The sequence below is a fragment of the Schistocerca piceifrons genome, chromosome 8 (assembly GCF_021461385.2).
Source record: "Schistocerca piceifrons isolate TAMUIC-IGC-003096 chromosome 8, iqSchPice1.1, whole genome shotgun sequence".
Lineage (NCBI taxonomy): Eukaryota > Metazoa > Arthropoda > Insecta > Orthoptera > Acrididae > Schistocerca > Schistocerca piceifrons.
In genome coordinates this window covers 443,479,662-443,500,932 of record NC_060145.1, presented here as the reverse complement: position 1 = coordinate 443,500,932, position 21,271 = coordinate 443,479,662, and the positions used below count along the sequence as shown (strand labels likewise).

Below are 21,271 nucleotides of genomic sequence, written 5' to 3'. Positions count from 1 at the left end.
CTCTAAGGTAATCGCATTTTCTACCACTTTGGGATCACTTTCATCTTTGGCCTCTCTTTCTCGTTCGGACACTCCCTCTGTTAAGCACCTCCATAGGAAAGTTGCTTACGTCTGTTCTTCTTCTTTCGTTTCACCCTCTTTGGGGTACGCTGGATCAATCATTTCTTTGTGCGTTGTTCTTTTCTTAGGGCCCAGTGTTTCTTCATTCTTTCTGATCTTCTTCTCCTCTCTTCTTCCGAGATGAAGGATTTGGACTTTTGTGTGGATTTGTCTTGGAACCTTATGTTTTCATCTTTAGTAATTAATTTAGCAGTTCGATCAATCAGTGAATTTTCTGAAATATTTAATTCCACTAGGTCTTTCTCAGTTTCTTTAAACCAGTTGGGCTTCGTTTTTCGGTTACGGAAGAAGTAAAAGATTTGTTTAGTTAATCTGTTGGAATTCATTCTGAGAAGATGACCGTAAAAATTTATTCTCCTTTTTCGCATAGAATCTGAAAGTTTTTCAATTTTCTTGTAGAGAGTTTCATTTTTGATGTATATAATCTTATTGTCTTGAAATTTTGGCCCAATGATTTTTCTTAAAATTTTTCTTTCCTTTAGCTCAAGTTTCTCCATTTGGCCCTTGAAATTCATGTTAAGTGTTTCTGCTGCATACAGTGCTTCTGGCTTAATCACTGTCTTGTAATGTGTAATTTTGGACCCCCATGAAAGGGATTTTTTGTTGTATGTATTTTTTGTTAGTTGGAAGGCCAATTCAAGTTTATTTTTTCTGGATTCCATTGCTTTGCTTTCCCCAGCATTCCAAGTAATCCATTCTCCGAGATATTTGAATTCTTTTACTATTTCAATCTTCTGTTCTTGAACTTTGAGGTATTTACATGAGTGCTTGATGTTTGTCAATATCTTAGTTTTTTCAGAGGAGATGTGAAGACCAAATTTGGCTGCTTGTTTCTTTAGTTCAAGGATTTGCTCCCGTGCTTCTTCCATTGTTTCAGCAAACAGCAAAAGCAATGCAATTTACTTTAAGGTTCTTCTTTTTGCAAACCAGTCTTATACCACTCTTAATATTTGTGTTCCATTCCCTGACTACTTTCTCAAGGGCACAATTGAACAGCAACGGTGAGGGCCCATCGCCCTGTCGCACTCCCGTTTTTATTTCGAAGGGTTCCGATAGTTCGCCCATAAATTTAACTTTCGAAAATGTATTTGTAAGGGTCGCTTTTATAATATTAGTTGTTTTCTTATCCAAACCCATTTCTTCCAGGACTGATAACAGAGATTCTCTATCAATCGAATCATATGCTTTTTTGAAATCAATGAAGGAGATTACGTATGTCTTTACCCTTGATTTTTGGTATGCCATAATGTTTTTGAGCTTTAGTATTTGTTCCGAACATGATCTACCCTTTTTAAAACCTCCCTGGTATTCCCCGATTTACGGATCCAATTGCGGCTCTGCCCCGTTCAGAGGGACTTTAGAAAGAATCTTGTACGTTGTATTCAGCAGTGATATTCCTCTGTAATTGTTGAGGTCTGTCTTCAAACCTTTCTTGTGGATAGGGTGGATGAGAGCTGTTCTCCATTCTACGGGGATCTCTTCTTCTTTCCAGGTTTGATCGAAAACACACTTTAGGGATGTAACTGCATTTTTGTCAGCCTTTTTCCATAGTTCGGCCACTATTTGATTTTCTCCGGACGCCTTGTTGTTTTTAAGTTCTGAAATGACCTTCTGTAGTTCTTCAGTCGTCGGTGGTTCTGAATCCGGCTTCTCACGGTTGTTTGGAATGGATTCAAATTTTTCAAGAATGGGTTCACAATTCAAGAGTTTCTCAAAGTAGCCTGCTAGTATTTTGCAGTTTTCCGTGTTGTTGTGAGCGATGGTCCCATTGACATCTCGAAATTGGAAGGTGGGTGCTTTGTATCTTGATAACCTTTGTTTGAAAGTTCTGTAAAAGCTCCTTGTGTTGTTTTTAGCAAATTCTTCATCAATTTGGAGGAGAGTTTTGTTTTCATGTGTCTTCTTAATCCTTTTTATATTTTTATCTACCAGTTTTCTAACTGTAATGAAATTCCGTCTACTTTCTTCTGTTTTCTGTGACTGCCATTTTTGCCATGCCTGTTTTCTTGTTTCAATGAGGGCATCACATTCCAGCGACCACCAGGCATGTTTTTTACTTTTTTTGTTAGATGCTATCCGTTCAGCTGTAGTAATGAGGTTTTCCTTGATATCCCCCCAGCTTTGTGTCTGAATGGTTTCTGTTGCTTTTGTGAATTCATCTGATTTTAATATCTTTTCTGTGCTATACTTCCGACCCTTAATTAGTTTCATGCTGCGTTTCCTGCTTGGGATGACTTTGACCTTAATTTTAGAAAGTTAATGGTCTGAATCCAAGTTTGCACCCCTGAGTACCCTAACGTTCATGATTTCTTTGCTAGAAATCTTTTTGATTGCCACATGATCAAGGTGAAATACCCATGTCTTTTGTCTTCGTGGTAGTTTCTTGAAAGCTGTGGACTTAAGAATTAAATTGTGTGCTTGGCAAAGTTCTATTAGTCTCACACCATTTCTGTTTGTTCTCTTGTGTGCAGGATAGTTTCCAACTATTTTCTTATATCTTTTTTCCTTACCAATCTGTGCATTAAAATCTCCAAGAAGAATGATGATGTTTTTATCTGGAATTTTCTGAATAATTTCATCTAGCTTATTCCAAAAGGCCTCCACTTTTTCTTTGTTTTTCCTGTTATCCTCGTTTATAGGGGCATGTGCATTGATAATTGTGTAGACTTTGTTTGTGCTTGTGAATGTAAAACTTGAGATTCTTTCTGATTGGGAATCAAAGTCAACAATTGAGTTCAAGATTTGTTTGTTGATTATAAAGGCTGTCCCAAGATGTGGTACATTTTTCATTACTCTCGGTCCCACTTTCCCTTTGTATATCCTAAAACCTTCGGAATCGAAGGTATCTGTATCCATGTATCGTGTTTCTTGAATGGCTGTTATGAGTATCTTGTGGTTCTTTACCGTATCTGTTAGATGTTTTAGTTTTCCAGTTTTCAACAATGAGTTTGCATTGAAAGTTGCTAGGTACGTTGATTGCCTATATTGAAATTTGGATGAGATTCCAAGACACTCCGATTTGTCTTTGTGCAATGTTGCAGACTCCCCAGAATCCGAATGTCTGCTGACGTACTGGCGTACGGTGGATCGTCCACCTGGGGTAAAATAGTTTACATCACACACTTCCATGATTGATGAAAGTTATTTTGGGTGTGGCCCAAAGGCCGCAAAATGTACAACCAAGATTGTGAGTCCTGGAGGTAGTTCTTCCGCTCTCTCCGCCGTTAGGAATCTGAACTTCCTCTTCCGCCTTTGAGACCGTTGACCAGGTTTCACCTAGTAACCCTAGGCAGGGGCCCTCACAGGGTGCTACCATCCGGAGCCAGATGGACCCAGGTTTTTTAACGAGGTGTTACTCCTCCCCCTCCTCCTTCCTCATCACTTGCGAAATGAGGCCCCAGACTTTGGACCGGTAGTGGTGGAGTTCATTTTCCCATTTGTAATTTTTTTTGGTAATTTGTGGTAAGGTGTTGTGGGACCTAACTACTCAGGTCATCGCTCCCTAAGCTTACGCAGTATTTAATCTAACTGAAATTAACTTACGCTAAGGACGACATACACACCGATGCCCGAGGGAGGACTCGAACCTCCGATGGGAGAAGCCGCGCGGACCGTGACAAGGCGCCTGAGACGGCGTGGCTACCCTGCATAGCCGCCATTTGGAGCCCACATCACAGCAACAGTGTTCGACACTATTATACAGGGTGATTCAAAAAGAATACCACAACTTTAAAAATGTGTATTTAATGAAAGAAACATAATATAACCTTCTGTTATACATCATTACAAAGAGTATTTAAAAACGTTTTTTTTAACTCAAAAACAAGTTCAGAGATGTTCAATATGGCCCCCTCCAGACACTCGAGCAATATCAACCCGATACTCCAACTCGCTCCACACTCTCTGTAGCATATCAGGCGTAACAGTTTGGATAGCTGCTGTTATTTCTCGTTTCAAATCATCAGTGGTGGCTGGGAGAGGTGGCCGAAACACCATATCCTTAACATACCCCCATAAGAAAAAATCGCAGGGGGTAAGATCAGGGCTTCTTGGAGGCCAGTGATGAAGTGCTCTGTCACGGGCTGCCTGGCGGCCGATCCATCGCCTCGGGTAGTTGACGTTCAGGTTTCATAACTAACCTTTTTCGTAGGACTCTCCATACAGTTGATTGTGGAATTTGCAGCTCTCTGCTAGCTCTGCGAGTCGATTTTCCTGGGCTGCGAACAAATGCTTGCTGGATGCGTGCTACATTTTCATCACTCGTTCTCGGCCGTCCAGAACTTTTCCCTTTGCACAAACACCCATTCTCTGTAAACTGTTTATACCAACGTTTAATACACCACCTATCAGGAGGTTTAACACCATATTTGGTTCGAAATGCACGCTGAACAACTGTCGTCGATTCACTTCTGCCGTACTCAATAACACAAAAAGCTTTCTGTTGAGCGGTCGCCATCTTAGCATCAACTGACGCTGACGCCTAGTCAACAGCGCCTCAAACGAACAAATGTACAACTAAATGAAACTTTATAGCTCCCTTAATTCGCCGACAGATAGTGCTTAGCTCTGCCTTTTGTCGTTGCAGAGTTTTAAATTCCTAAAGTTGTGGTATTCTTTTTGAATCACCCTGTATAATTTTCTTAGTGTATCGAGTGAACGTAACACGAGGAGGCAATGTTTCTCACGGCGAACAATGGTTACAATGCTTTGGTTGATCATCAGACGTGGCTACTCAATCTTAAATCACTCCCGCCAGAAACGCCTACGAAGACGATTGTTGTGCCTGCTTTCAATGGACGACGGAGTAGTCGAGGGATATGTAACTTTTTCGTGTACGTATGCAGTTTTACACTACATTAATGTCGAGATTCAGCTGTCAATTTTTCACCCGTTACTTACCATTTGCTAGTATCTGTGCATTCGCCAACGAGACTGTAACTGTTTTTGCAGCGTGGAGCCGGACCTGCGCAGCACGGCGTACTGCGTGTGGGCGCAGGACGGGCACTTGTGGGGCAGGCTGTGGCAGCGCTACCTCGACACCGCGGTGGCCACCGAGAAGGTGGAGCTGCTGAGCGCGCTCGGCTGCTCCCAGGACAACGCCACGCTCTTCGCGTGAGTCTACACGTCTCCATTGCCTCGTTCCACTTTACTCGTACATTATCCGATCGAACGTATCCACACATATTTTAGCGGACGTCTTCGACCACCACATAAATGACGGAATGAACTTTGCTGTAGACTTTCAATCGGATGTCTGTGAAGCAATGGGAGCCCATTCATTACTACTCGCAGGAAAGGTGACGATGTTGAGTGTTGGGGTCTGGAGGGAAGTCAGCGCTGTAACTCAACCCGGGGGTGCTCCGCTGTGTTCGGGTCGTGACTCGGGGCGGACCAGTCCGTCTGGAGAACGTCGTCACACACAAAACTTTGCCTCACAGGCGTCGCTTTACGACAGGCTACATTATCGTGCCGGTACAGACAGCCGCCGTCTCCAAACTGTTCCTCTACTGTACGCGTTACACAACGCTGTCCCCACACACACGAACCTTTGTAGTTCACTGCTGGCGCTACACGTGTTGTTAGGAAAGTTTGATGTGGTGTCACAATCTATTCATTAGTAGGAATAATCTCGAGTTACATTTTGAACGCAGTAAGTATTAAACTTCGTATACGTCTAGAAGCAGCGTAACTCACGGCTCACAAATTATCCTACTACTAACACTATTCACTGTACCACTGAAGATACCTACAACATTCCACACGCGAGATCTGTTCTTTAAAGAATCGTGGCTGATGGAGGGCCTACTGGTAAGACGCCACTGGTCTTGTGATTTCCAACATTTCGGCAACCGGTATCCGACGATTGTTTCACAATGTCATAAGCTCAATTTATTTGCATTGCTTCTCGGTTTACGTTCAACTTTTTGAAGACGGGCCGAGCTGGGGAGGAATATAGATTCCTGGCGTAGGCTATGACCGACGATATAAAGATGATACAGTGACTGACGTCATACATGCTTAAACAGAAAGTGAACGGTACATGAGATCGTGTTCCAGTGTTATTTTTCCGGAATATCAGCTAGTAGTGATATACGAGTACTAAACTGCAGCGTAGCCAGAGGTCGAGGTTAGGTTGGAAGGTAACAGTACGGTAGTGATCTCGTGATGCTGATGAATGTGAATGCGAAATCTCAGTTGTTGTGACGTCTGATCTGTAGCATAGCTTGAGGTATAGCTCGGGTTGGAAGGTGAGAGTCTGGCATTGAGTTGTCGAAGCCAATGAGTGTGATATCGTGAGGATAAATGTAATCCTGCTTATTTAACATATATTATACATACTGGACTCGGATGGGTCGTTTATGTCCGCTGTTTTGATGATATCTTTGGTAAAAACTGCTGGTCTGTGCTGAAGGCTTTGCTTCAGCCGCCCAGTGCACATCTCTCGTGTACTGTGGGCATGTGCCTGAAGTATAAACGAAGCATCCAACACGTGCTCAAGTGATCCAAAGCTTTAGCTGATTTTCAGCTGTTTCCTATAAGAGGGATGCCGTACGAAAGTGCTGCGGCGTTGTTGCAGGTATCTGACGAACGCACTGAATGCTAGCCTGGTGAGGCCCCAGGACTGGACTACGGTGTACGCCGGCGTCTACTCCACGCCGTTCGGTCTGCAGGTCGCCATGGACTTCATCGAGACGCGTGCGGCCGACCTCTCCACACAGTACGTACTGAACCAATCCCCATCTCGTGCAGGCACCACATTAGATTGCGTATTAGATTTAAGATTATGTTATATTACGTTATAATAAGGCATTGATCAGCTAATAGATAGATTACATTAGATATTATGATTATTTAATATTAGACTGATTAGAAATATGATTAGGTATTAGAGTAAATACATATTAGAGTAAATAATAGACAGGTTAGATATGATACTTGAAGATGTGGAATATGTCAGAAGCATTTACAAAATAAAATGTATACTAATATTTCCTAAACAGACCAAAAGTCAGATGGTTCAAAATGGTTCAAATGGCTCTGAGCACTATGGGACTTAACTTCTGAGGTCGTCAGTCCTCTAGAACTAAGAACTACTTAAACCTAACTAACCTAAGGACATCACACACATCCATGCCCGATGCAGGATTCGAACCTGCGACCGTAGCGGTCACGCGGTTCCAGACTGTTGCGCCAGAACCGCACGGCCACTCCGGCCGGCAGTCAGATGGTTCTTAAAGATGTGGGAAAAGATAGAAACTTGATGTTAGTTTTATTTACATATTAGTTACTATAGAACTTGCCACATCAGTTTATAACAGTATTTTGAGGTGGTAGATGTAGTCTGTCCTCAATGTTATTCAATATGTAGATTCAGAAAAGTGTAATAGAAACGAAGATGAAATTTAAAAAAGGGCTTAAAATTTCAGGTAGAAGAAATTACATATTAATTTTGCCTGAGACAGCAAAGGACTTGGAAGAGCACTTGGACAGGATGAGTGGTGTGTTGAAAAGAATTCATCGGATGGATGTCAACAAAAGAAAACAAGGGTAATGAAATGTAACCGAATTAAATCAGGTGATGTTGAGAAAATGGATTAGGAAATGAGAAACTAATGGTAGTACACGAGTTTTGTTATTTTGGTAGCAAAATAAGTGACGATGCCTGAAGTAAAGAAGATATACAATGCATACTTGCAGTAGGAGGGAATGTGTTTCTGAAAAAGAGAAAACCTGTTAATATCGAACATAAATATAAAAGTTAGGCGGTCCTTCCAGAAGGTATTCGTCTCGAGTGTAGCCTTGGATGAAAGTTAAATGGGGACAAGAAGACAACAGAAGCTTTTGAAATGTCGTGCTACAGAAGTATGCTGAGTAGGTACTGGATCGAACTGGGGAAAAAAGAAATTTACACCACACCTAGACTAGCAGAAGTGATCAGTTGAAAGGATACCTTCCGTGGCATTATGGAATCATCAGTTTGGTCGTGTAGAGAAATGTGTGTGTGTGTGTGTGTGTGTGTGTGTATGTATGAAGGAGTGGAGGAGTGGGGAAGGGGGGAAGGGAGATGGAGTAAAAATTGCAGGACACGGAGGTATTGACATCAGAGATAAACTTTGACTTTCTGTTCCAACCCACTGACGTTATTTGTGTAAGCTGCAAGTGTGTGTGTGGAAATAGCGATGAACTACTCCCACAAGTCTTATGCCCCAGAAAAAAATTCAGAAACGCAATCTCACCCATATGTTCAATAGAAATAATCACACACACACACACACACACACACACACACACACACACACACACACACACACTTACATAACGTAGCGCAGGTGAAAATGAGTTTAGCGTAGCTATCATTTGAATATTAAGCAGCAAGTAATGATTGATCATTGTTACCCAAAACTGAACAAATTTTCATTTTACGCTTATATGTCCAGCTGTGCGAATGAGGGTCTTTTCTCAGTTAAAGACAAGAATAATTAAATCAACAAAGTAAACACATAATTTGTGAATATCATTTGCGACTAACATCACAGTAACGTGTGAGATCACTTTACACAACACTTAGCAAGCAGCGACTATCGAAACAGCAGCCGTTGACCTACCTTGTCCGTATCTGCAGTCTAATGGTATGCGGGGAGTAACCACTTATTGTGACTGAAACTCAGCTCTTGTATTTCTGTATGGTGGTAGATTCATGAACAGTGAATGGAATCCCTGATGTATCACAAGACTACAGCTATGCAACATGGCACTATTCTGCACAGTTAACAAAGAATGATTTGTTTTGCATAGATGCAATTCCAGAAGTAGGTGGGTAATAGGCATATACATATCGTTACTAAATACAATTAAATCGATTTACACGGGCACGGCGCAGTAGGTATACAATTAAATTTCAGAATAAATAACGAGAATACTCTGTTGCAAGTACACGATTATAAACAAAGCAACGACTCTTTCACAGTTTATGTGCGGAGGAAAAATTTGAACCCACAGCATGACGAGTTGAAAAGATCATAGACATCGCTATAACCAGCTTCCATTTAATCAAGTTTGAGCTACCTCAAGTTGCCATTTTACCATGCAGAAAATACCACTTTCCTCATCACGGAGTAATCATGAGCAAGCAGTGCCGAAATGATCTACCGCCCATAACTAAGCTTTACTGTGGCGAACGATCCCACCCATTTTTCTCATCATTGTAGAATCTCCATACCGCCACGGACAACCACCAAAAGCAATCTTCCTCCTAAGTCAGATCACAGAACAGGACTCCTCGACATCAGAACACAGTACACAAAACAGACTGGCGAATGCTATTTTAAACAAGAACAGCCTTGCCGGCCGGTGTGGCCAAGCGGTTAAAGGCGCTACAATCTGGAACCGCGTGACCGCTACGGTCGCAGGTTTGAATCCTGCCTCGGTCATGGATGTGTGTGATGTCCTTAGGTTAGTTAGGTTTAAGTAGTTCTAAGTTCTAGGGGACTGATGACCTTAGAAGTTAAGTCCCATAGTGCTCAGAGCCATCTGAACCAGCCTTGCGGCTTCTAACCTGTCAAGGCCCCCCCCCCCCCCCCCCCCCCCCGATCAAAAGATGCGAAATTTCATTGATCATAGAAATAAATTGCTCACATCTCTTAATCGATTGATCGATCGAGTGACTGATTTATGATTGATTGATTGAAGCTGTATATAATGGAGACGCATTATCTGCAAAAAGTCAAATATTCAAATATAATGGGAAGAAATGAAGTTTCTGAATGAAAAGGACCCTTCAGTTGACCACATTTTCTGCATTGGTATCCATTTCAATATTTTTCCTCTAAGTGATTGACAAAATACATAAAATTATGCAGTAATAACTGCATGCAGTGGTAGTGTGTACTTACAGGTTCGGCTACACTCGTCAATTATTCAGAGTAGTAGCTGGTGATCATGTGATCACCACTGAAATTATGTCATTCCACTTCAAATGCGAGCCGGAAATCACACTAAAATTATGCAATTACTCTTCGAATGCGAGCCAGAATGCACACTAAAATTACGCCATTTCTCTTCGAATGCGTGCTGGTATGTAAATTAATTGGACAAAAGCATGTTTTGTAATGCACTGTTCATAGTAACTAGAAAGCAACTTCAAATGCTGAAATGACGCTCAGCCACACTGATGTAGGTAGAATATGGAAATTTTACTTAAAATTGAGAGCAAGACGATATGTCATTTCTTCATCAAGTTATTGATTTTTAAGTCCGTCGGTAAGTCACGCGTGGTGTGCCGGGGTCTGCGCGAGTGGAGTTGCCAGCTGCTACGGAATGGTCATCATTCTGTTTCAAGAAAACTACCGGGTAAACACACCTGATTTTTGTACATTCGCTCGATGAAGGACTGAATTTCTTTTCGTTGTTAAGTAATGCACTGCACGAAATTTTAAAGAGTTAGCAGAGGTAAAAACGCACTGCGTAAACTTTGGGTACGGTGGGTTTTAGCACATACATTGCTGTGTATGAAATGTAGACAAGTAATCAAAATTTTGTTTGAAATTGAGAGCAGAACGATATCTCACTTCGCCCTCGAGTTAGTATATCTGGCGGACGGTCGTGCGTAACATGCTTATTTCCGTTTCTGTACGTAGGGAATCCTGTGGTCACAACAAACGTCATACTTGTAAAACGCTTCAAGATATCGAAATTAGGCTTTTGGTATATGATATCACGCAATGAGGCACGTCTGTTATACGATAAACACTCGAAACATTTTTATTCACCGAAATATGGAAGTAACTCATTCACAGAAATGAGAGGATTGGTAGGACGGGGTGAGTAAACACGCCTGCAGCGCTTAACTTCTCTAATTATTTACGTGTAGAGTGTGAGGGGTTTTCGAGCAGAAATTCATGTATGAGTCAAGTAGCCCAGTGGTCAAACACATCGACTGCCAATTCATTAGCTTTGGTTCGATACCTGCTGCTATAATTGTTTTTTTCTCATTAAATTTGTTTCATTCTTCACAATGTTAAACAATTAATTATAACTTTAAATATATTGAAACTGTTCTTCTTCTTTCGTTTCACCTTCTTTGGGGTTCCCTGGATCAATAATTTCTTTGTGTGTTGTTCTTTCCTTAGGGCCCAGTATTTCTTCATTTGTCTGATCTTTTCCTTTCTTCTTCCGAGATGAAGGGTTTGGACAGTTGTGCAGATTTGTCTTGGAACCGCATGTTTTCATCTTTAATAATTAATTTAGCTGTTCGAACAGTAAGTGAATTTTCTGAAATCTTTAATTCTACTAGATCTTTCTAAGTTTCTTTGAACTAGTTGGGTTTCGTCAATGATTTGTTTAGTTAATCTGTTGGAATTCATTCTGAGAAGATGACCATAAAAATTTATTCTCCTTTTTCACATAGTACCTGAAAGTTTTTCAATTTTCTTGTAGAGAGTTTCATTTTTGATGTATATAATCTTATTGTCCTGAAATTTTGGCCCTATGATTTTTCTTAAAATTTTTGTTTCCTTTAGCTCAAGTTTCTCCATTTGGACTTTGAAATTCATGTTTAGTGTTTCTGCTTCTTACAGTTCTTCTGGCTTAATCACTGTCTTGCAATGTGTGATTTTGGACCCCATGAAAGGAATTTTCTGTTGTATGTATTTTTTGTTAGTTGGAAGGCCAATTCAAGTTTATTTTTTCTGGATTCCATTGCTTTGCTTTCCCCAGCATTCCAAGTAACCTATTCTCCGAGGTATTTGAATTCCTGTACTATTTCAATCTCCTGTTCTTGAACTTTGATGTATTTACATGAGTGCTTGATGTTTGTCAATATCTTAGATTTTTCAAAGGAGATGTGAAGACCTATTTTAGCTGCTTGTTTCATTTTTTGTCTTTAGCTCCCGTGCTTCTTCGATTGTTTCAGCAAACAGGGCCATATCATCTGCAAAAGCAATGCAATTTACTTTAAGGTTCTTCTTTTTGCAACCCAGTCTTATAGCACTCTTAATATTTGTGTTCCAGTCTCTGACTACTTTCTCAAGCGCACAATTGAACAGCAACGGCGAGAGCCTATCGCCCTGTCGCACTCTCGTTTTCATTTCAAAGGGTTCCGATAATTCGCCCATAAATTTAACTTTCGAAAATGTATTTGTAAGGGTCGCTTTTATAATATTAGTTGTTTTCTTATCCAAACCCATTTCTTCCAGGACTGATAACAGAGATTCTCTATCAATCGAATCATACGCTTTTTTTTAAATCAATGAAGGAGATTACGTATGTCTTTGCCCTTGATTTTTGGTATGCCATAATGTTTTTCAGGTTTAGTATTTGTTTCGAACATGATCCACCCTTTCTAAAACCTCCAGATTTACGGATCCAATTGCGGCTCTGCCCTGTTCAAAAGGACTTTAGAAAGAATCTTGTATGTTATATCCTCTGTAATTGTTGGGGTCTGTCTTTAAACCTTTCTTGTAGATAGGGTGGATGAGAGCTGTTCTCCATTCTGCGGGGACCTCTTCTTCTATCGAGATTTTATCGAAAACACACTTAAGGGATGTAATTGCATTATTGTCAACCTTTTTCTATAGTTTGGCCACTATTTGGTTTTCTCCAGACGCCTTGTTGTTTTTAAGTTCTGAAATGACCTTCTGTAGTTCTTCAGTCGTCGGTGGTTCTGAATCCGGCTTCTCACGAATGGATTCAAAATTTTCAAGGATGGGTTCACAATTCAAGAGTTTCTCAAAGTAGCCTGCTAGTATTTTACAATTTTCCCTGTTACTCTGAGCGATGGTCCCATTTACATCTCGAAATTGGAGGGTGGGTGGTTTGTATCTTCACAACCTTTGTTTGAAAGTTCTGTAAAAGCTTCTTGTGTTGTCTTTAGAAAATTATCCATCAATTTGGAGGAGAATTTCGTTTTCATGTGTCTTCTTAATCCTTTTTATAGTTTTAGCTACCAGTTTTCTAACTGTAATGAAATTCAATCCGCCTTCTTCTGTTTTTTGTGACTGCCAGTTTTGCCATGCCAATTTTCTTGTTTCAACGATGGCATCACATTCCAGCGACCACCAGGCATGTTTTTACTTTTTATGTTAGGTGCTATACGTTCAGCTGTAGTAATGAGGTTTTCCTTGATATCCTCCCAGCTTTGCGTCTGAATAGTTTCTGTTGATGCTGTGAATTCATCTGATTTTAATATCTTTTCTATGCTATACTTCCGACCCTTAATTTGTTTTATGCTACGTCTCCTGTTTGGGATGACTTTGAACTTAATTTTAGAAAGGTAGTGGTCTGAATCCAAATTTGCACTCCTGAGCACCCTAACATTCATGATTTCTTTGCGAGAAATCTTCTTGTTTGCACATGATCAAGTTGAAATTCCCCAAGGCTAGGATTTGGGGATATCCATGTCTTTTGTCTTCGTGGTATTTCTTGAAAGCCGTGGATTTAAGAACTAAATTGTGTGCTTGGCAAAGTTCTATTAGCCTCACACCATTTCTGTTCGTTCTCTTGTGTGCAGGATATTCTCCAACTATTTTCTTATATCTTTTTTCTTTACCAATCTGTGCATTAAAATTTTCAAGAAGATTGATGATGTTTTTATCTGGAATTTTCTGTATAATGTCATGTAGATGATTCCAAAAGACCTCCAATTTTTCTTTGTTTTTTTCTGTTATCCTCATTTATAGGGGCATGTGCATTTATAATTGTGTAGATTTTGTTTGTGCTTTTGAATATAAGACTTGAGATTCTTTCTGATTGGGAATCAAAGTCAACTATTGAGTTCAAGATTTTTTTGTTGATTATAAAGGCTGTTCCAAGACGTGGTACATTTTTCATTACTCTCGGTCCCACTTTCCCTTTGTATATCCTAAAACCATCGGAATCGAATGTATCTGTATCCATGTATCGTGTTTCTTGAATGGCTGTTATGAGTACGTTGTGGTTCTTTAGCGCATTTGTTAGTTGTTTTAGTTTTCCGGTTTTCAACAATGAGTTTGCAATGAAAGTTGCTAGTTACGTTGATTGCCTATGTTGAAATTTGGATGAGATTCCAAGACACTCAGACTTGTCTTTGAGCAAAGTTGCAGACTGCCCAGAATCCGAATGTCTGCTGACGTACTGACGTACGGTGGATCGTCCACCTGGGGTACAATAGTTTACATCACACACTTCCATGATTGATGAAAGTTATTGAAACTGTTCGTTTAACATTGGTAAAATTAATATATTAAATTTAGTTACAATTACTATGTTTATAACTCAAATGGCTATAGGCTACAATATTGTAGCACAGTGGTGAATTTTTGCACGAGCTGGTCCTGATTAATCTACTGTTGTCTGTCAACGTTGTATGAGGACATTGCCCCACTCTTCTCGTTTCTTAGAACCAGGAAAGAGCTTCGTTGGACCTCCAACTATCAACTCTCCTGGATAGTTGCCCAACCGCCCTTAATTTCATTTCCATTACGATCGTAATCATATCTTCTTCTTCCGCCTGTCCATTGCCCAATTTTTTTGTTTTCTTTTCCCGTCTACTAATTCCTAACAAATACATCTCTAATTTCTGCTGGAAAGCTCCTAGGTTTTAATTTGTTTCCGCATTCAAATCCCTTTGCCTCGAAACAAAAATCGCAAATTGTTAATACTCTATGGTTATACACACTACCCACAAAAAAAAGAAAAAAAATACTCAAAAGAGTTGGTTTGATGTCAGTTCTACTTCATACATGCAGACACTGTTGGTGGGTAGGTAAACGATTACAGCTGGAATGTTCTGTGATAGGTGAGACTGCCAACAGCTGGCAATGTGTACTTCTTACCAGGTCCAGTGAGGCATATGAAGGGTGCGAACACAGTCAGCTGCTGAGTCATCATCGTGACGGACACGAAGTTGCTGCATACGCATATGAGACAGCGTTATCAGCTCCAGACAGTGTCTGAAAGGGACCATATCTCATGGCTCCATTTGGCCAGCTGATGGAATCGTACAGTATCCGTATTTGTGGGGCATGTGGGTGTGATAGATGGAAGTCTCATTCTTCAAATTGTTTTGGGGACAGAAAGTGGTATTATCCTGGCGTCAAGATGTTTGGATCCATCAGGTAGGACTTGAGGTCTCTGCCAGTACAGGGTAAGTCAGACGGCGTAACGCTACGTCACGGAGGTCCTGCGTCCTCTCGTGCGGCAGTACCCTGGCGCCAGTTTTCGAGAGGACAGAGCTCGTCCACACGTCTCTATGAACTGTCTGCCAGCCCCATCTGCCGAACGTCAGCTCCAGTTCAGTGCCAGTATCTGGGTCATCGAGGTCCAGCTGCAACAGTTGTGGGCCTGCTTGACTCAAGTGTGCAAGCAGCCAGGCTCCATAATGGTACACTGGCTCATACTGCCAAGTTCTTTGTAAATTTGACTAGAGTTTGGAATCGTACACATGACGTCACATACCCTCTCAATATGTGAACTTCTGGGCCCTTCACTTTTGTTGTCTAGCAGTCGCTTTCTTTTTCTGGTAAATCACAAGTTCTGAAGACTATCTAGTCCACCTAAAAGACGCCACTATGGTTTTACTTCCTTTTCTATCCATCCAATAGTAATCGTGAACAATTCCTTTGTTAACTTGTACAATTGTCCTTTGTAGATGTGTTTATTCTACATTTTCTTTATTTTTCCTTATTTCTTATTTATTTATTTAACCTGATCTGATTAGGGCCATCAGGGCCTCTCCCAGGGTTTCACATATGCAGTACCTTTTTTACGTTATTTCACCTAAGACAGTTTTTGTATGGCAAATTGTATTAAAATGATTTGAGTGTCCATAGTGAAAATGTGAGTAATTTATACTGACGATGAACTAATAGAGTTAATATTGACAGTACTTCTACTACTGCTGCTTCTGCCACTAATTATGGCAATAGTAATAACAGTAATAATGATGACGATAATAACAGATATAAAAAGAATTTATAGGCGTGCAAAATAGGTGTTTTATGATGTAGCGAATTCTGGGCGAAGGAAATATGAGGAGACTGCACCAGCTAAGAATACTGGAAAACTAGGAAGATCTGGTTGAAAAGAAGGATGTACATCGCGGTAATGAGTCCATACAGGGAGAATGGTAATCATTATTGTTAATTTAGTAGATATGACATAAAGTGTCTTCTGGAGTTGGAGATGTTACTCAGTTCTCTAATATAATGCGTTAGGTTATTGCAGAGTCGGGGCCCCGCTACTGCGAACTGATAGGTGATCATTTTTGGCCTGCCTCTGAACTTGCTCTCTTTCAGTTCTGCTACTCTCCGTTCAGGTATGTCTCTACTGTATAGTGTCATCTGAAAAATGATGGTTCAGATATATTAGAGAAATATAAAGGAACCCTATATGAAATGTGATATCACAGTACTCTATTACATTATCTTATCTGAGCAATGCTATTATGGTCACTCAATCCCAGTTTGAATTTCAGAAATGTTGCTCAATAGACAGTACCATTTACACGTTCATCTGCCGAATTTTACAACCTTTAAATAATGAAATAGCGCCAGTAGTTTCCTGTAACACATAGAAGGAATTTTATTTTATGAATCACAATCCCTTCTAGATAAACTGATATTTTATGGAATTAACGGTATTTACAACCAACAGATAATGTCATATCTAATGAAAGCAATCCAGGATATTCTGTTTAATAATTCAGCTAACGTTGACAGGGAGATTCTTCTGACTGGATACAAATCACGTATGGTGTTCCATAAGAAGCAATCTTAGGTTCAAAAATGGTTCAAATGGCTCTGAGCACTATGGGACTTAACATCTGTGGTCATCAGTCCCCTAGGACTTAGAACTACTTAAACCTAACTAACCTAAGGACATCACACACATCCATGCCCGAGGCAGGATTCGAACCTGCGACCGTAGCAGTCCCGCGGTTCCGGACTGAGCGCCTGAACCGCTAGACCACCGCGGCCGGCAAGCAATCTTACGCCCACTATTGTTTCTCATCTATGTAAACGAACTTTCCTCGAATAGACAACAAGCAGTATTGGTTCTTTTTGCAGATGACACTGGTATTATAATTACTCCAACCAGACACACAGCAATGGACGAAATGGTACAGAGTGTTCTTAAATGTGTTATTGAGTGATCTGCAAATTCTTTCACTTTCATGTTCAGTTCAGCACATCTAGATGTAGTACACCAACGACAGATGTAACATATAGTGAGGAAATAGTAATATGGCGGAGCTTCAAAAATTTTAGATTCCCACACTGCTGTGAATTTAAACCAAAAAACACTCATTTTTGAAGTCCTAAGACACCTCAGTGGAGTCACATTTGCACTTTTAATTATTTCAAATCTTGGGGAGAGAAAAATCAGTAAGCCAACATATTTTCTACATCTACGTGATTACTCTGTAATTCAGAATGAAGAGCTTGGCAGAGGGTTCATCGAACCACCTCCAAGCTGTTTCTCTTCCGTTCCACTCTCGAATGGCGCACCAGAAAACGAGCACCTAAATCTTTGTGTGTAAACTCTAATTTCTCTTATTTTACCGTGATGGTCGTTTCTCCGTATATAGGTGGGCGCCAACAAAATATTTTCGCAGTCGTATGAGAAAGTTGGTGATTGAAATTTCACCGGAAGATTCTGCCGTAATGACAAATGCCTTTGTTTTAACGATTGATACCTCAATTCACGTATCATGTCTGCGGCGTTCTCTCCCTTACTTCGCGATAATTTTGCGTATTTTCAGTGCGTTATGTACGAAATAATGGCCTGGGATACCTCATTCTTAATAAACAAAATGATCAGCTACCAGCAACTCATATTATTTTTAGAGCACATTTTGACTGACGAATATTTTAGAGAGAGGAGTTAAATATTTTGACTAAAGCTTCACAGTGTATTTATTTCTCTCACAAAGTCTGTTGTGAATAATTTACAGCAGCGTAAAAAGGAACACTGATGTAGATAATTACAATACCAAAAGATCATCTTTAAGACAAAAATAGGTGCACAATGCTACCAACAAAACTTTTCATCACTTATCCAATGATGTGAAATATGTGACAGACAGAAAAGTTAAATCTGGAAAAGAAACTAAAAAAGTTTTTCAATGATACTGCATCCATGCCATATCTTTGCGATCTGTAGAGCTAGTGGGTAGGAATTATTAATTCACATCTGTATTAAACAAAAGAAACCTTGTAAATCATCATCACGTAGCCATATTTACATATGAATAAGTAATATGAATGGAAAATGATATCTTCAACGTAATTATGATTAATCATACAATGATCCATAAAATTGACTAACATGGAAAACGAACAGTGAGTATGTTAACTAAACATCAGCGAACTTCATCTAACACTGCTGTCTTCTCAAAAAAGGATGACTGTATACTATTTTGACGAACTCTAATAAATGCTCCAAGGATGGTGTACATATTGTCCAGTATTCTAACGTAAGTTGAAATAAAATGTTGAATCAGTGATACAACACGGTACAAATCGAATACACGTATAAATAAAGCTTTTATTTTGTAAGTAAATTATTTCCTCCAACAAAGAATGGAGTGTGTGCAACCGCTCTCTGTCAGAGCTGTGGGTGTGTTTAGAGCTTCCCTGACGATTCCCGTTCACAGTAACTTGTGTTGTCTGCCTCACCGAAACTGCCTAAAATGTTGTCCACTCCCATCTAAAGTGTTTTGAAACCGTTCAGTTCTTTAAGTTTACTTTCTCTGACAGAAATTACACACATGTTGTGTCCATTCTTCGATACATTTCCTGATGTAGCAAAGAGGGTGTCTAATACGATTTCGTAAGATTCGTAGCATTCATCCAAAGACTTTGCAAGCTATTTGAAACTACAAAGTAATTCCTCCATTCTTTCACATCTTCACATGGTTGTGTAGACGTGTCGGATTAATAATATAATATTCCATTTCAGACGCGTCATAACATAATATTCTGCTTTCCAGGCCCAGCGTTTTGCAGAAGATCATCAGTGGACTCGCTGGGAAAGTGGTGACAAACGAACAACTGAATCAGGTGAGGTTACATGTCTTATATTAAAGAAGAGAAGGACTAAATGATATTTAGAGATGAAAAACATTAAAATAGTTAGATAAAGTTCAGATGGACAGGGTGGCCAAAAGTGGGGATTGAGATCAGCTGTGGACATTTATTTGGAAGTAACCATCCCGCCACGTATTTCACATGTTTTAGATGGAGGCGTGGAACCCATACCAGTTAAAAGACAAAACGCACACAGTGAAGTCATAGTCTCAACAACCAGAACAGATATGATCATGTAACTGTGACAGCCAATAAGTAGGAGTCCAACTGGGATGTAAAACAAATAAAGTACATGTACTCGTTGTATGGTACTCGGTCGGAACGGATCGGAGAGGCGCCAGTACACGTCAGCATGCCCCGCAAGGCATGCAATCTCTCCACACGACATTTTATGTTAGTGTTCAAATCTCTACTTGGTCATTCCAAATTAGGTTTTCTACAGTTCCTTAAACTGCTTGAGAAAAAAACGAGGATATCGAACATCCCCCCCCCCCCCCCCCGAGTCCGATATTAAGCTCTACCCCTAATGACGTTGTAACTCACAGGGAATAAAGCTTTTCATGTGTGAGCTGCTTTCCAAGCTCCATTGGACTCTATTGCGTACCTTGCTGGAGTGGCATTCCTAGAAAGTGGATGGTGTGAATCCACCTATCAGTTTAATAAGTCGTGGCTGCAAGATATGGACACGAATTATTTACAGTGGAATGGAAAAACTTCTGGAAGATGACCTCGAGGAATATAAGCTTCAGCTGGAGAGAAATATTATTTTAATTTTCTGGCACTTGGCTTATCGTATCTCACCTCGAGGACTAATGTAGGAATGCATAGAGCCATACTGACTATGGCTTTTCTTGAAAGATACAATCACGAAAAGGAAATCTATGTTTTGTGGTGTATGGAGATTTACAGAAATCTTTCGACGATGATGACTAGAATATACTCTTTGAAATTCTGGCAGTGACAGGGAAATATATAAGGATTAAAAATTATCTATATGTAAGGATTAAAAAATTATCTACAACTTGTACACAAACCAGTTATAAGGGTCGAATGACATAAGAGGGAATCATTAGTCGAGAATGCACTGAGGCAGCAGAAAAAGAAACCAAGAAGAAATTTGATAACAGAAGTAAAGTCTGAGAAAAGAAATAAAGATTTTGTGTTTGCAGATGAAGTTGTAATCCTGTCAGAGAATACAGTTGACTAGAAAAGAGATTGTACTTTGAACATCAACAAAGTAAAACAAAAGTCAATTGAGTGCAATCGGATTAAATCAGGTCTTGCAGAGGAAACAATAGAAAGAAATGAGACTCTGAAAGTAGTAGTCGAGTTTTGCTATTTGTGCACCAACGTAACTGACGATGGCTGATGTAGGTAGCAATAGCAGGAATATTCTCTCTGAAAAACACACACACATCGAATATAAGTATTAGAAAGTCGTTTCTGAAGGTAGTTGTCCAGACAGCAGCCTTGTACAGAATTGAAAGTTGGACAATAAATAGTGCAGCCAAAAAGAACGCTTTCGAAATGTGGTGCTACCAGAGAATGTTGAAAATAAGATGGATGTCTCGAATAATTAGAGAGGAGGTACTGCACGGAATTGGGACAAGAGAAATTTACGACAAACTGGATTCGATGAAGGGATCGGATGGCAGGACACATCCTGATGGGTCAATGAATCGTCTGTTTGGTAATGGAGTGAAGGGTGGTGGATTAAAAGTTATACAGACACACAGAGCAGTTTCATGTGGATGAGGGTCAGAGTGATTAACTGAGTACGGAGAAGTTTTGCACAATATAGATTAATGTGGAGAGCTGCACGAAACCAGTGATCGGACTGAGATCACAGCAGCAAGGAAATGGAAATACAGAGAATTAGTTAGCTCGGCCTTTGAAATTTAAGAGAAATGTAAAGAAAACAAATGTGTCTCCTTTGGGGCTGGATTAGAATTATGATGTATGACATAATCTTCACACGTGTGTACACCTACTCCGCAACAAAGAGGAATGATTGGCTCACAACGCACCGTATAACCGAGAATCTCCAGACAGACAGACGTGTGACCTCCCTGTGTTTCTTGTTCCAG

At 40.1% G+C, this 21,271-nt stretch overlaps 1 protein-coding gene across 1 annotated transcript in view; it reads left to right on the top strand.

Moving 5' to 3' along the window:
* The window catches only part of LOC124712431 (aminopeptidase N-like), a 62,476-nt gene extending 43,404 nt beyond the window's left edge, over window positions 1–19,072 (top strand). The window contains exons 6-8 of the mRNA XM_047242725.1: window positions 5,071–5,232; window positions 6,698–6,838; window positions 19,057–19,072. Coding sequence (XP_047098681.1) covers window positions 5,071–5,232; window positions 6,698–6,838; window positions 19,057–19,072 — 319 coding nt within the window. The remainder of the gene's footprint in view (window positions 1–5,070; window positions 5,233–6,697; window positions 6,839–19,056) is intronic.
* The last annotated feature ends 2,199 nt before the right edge of the window (window positions 19,073–21,271 follow it).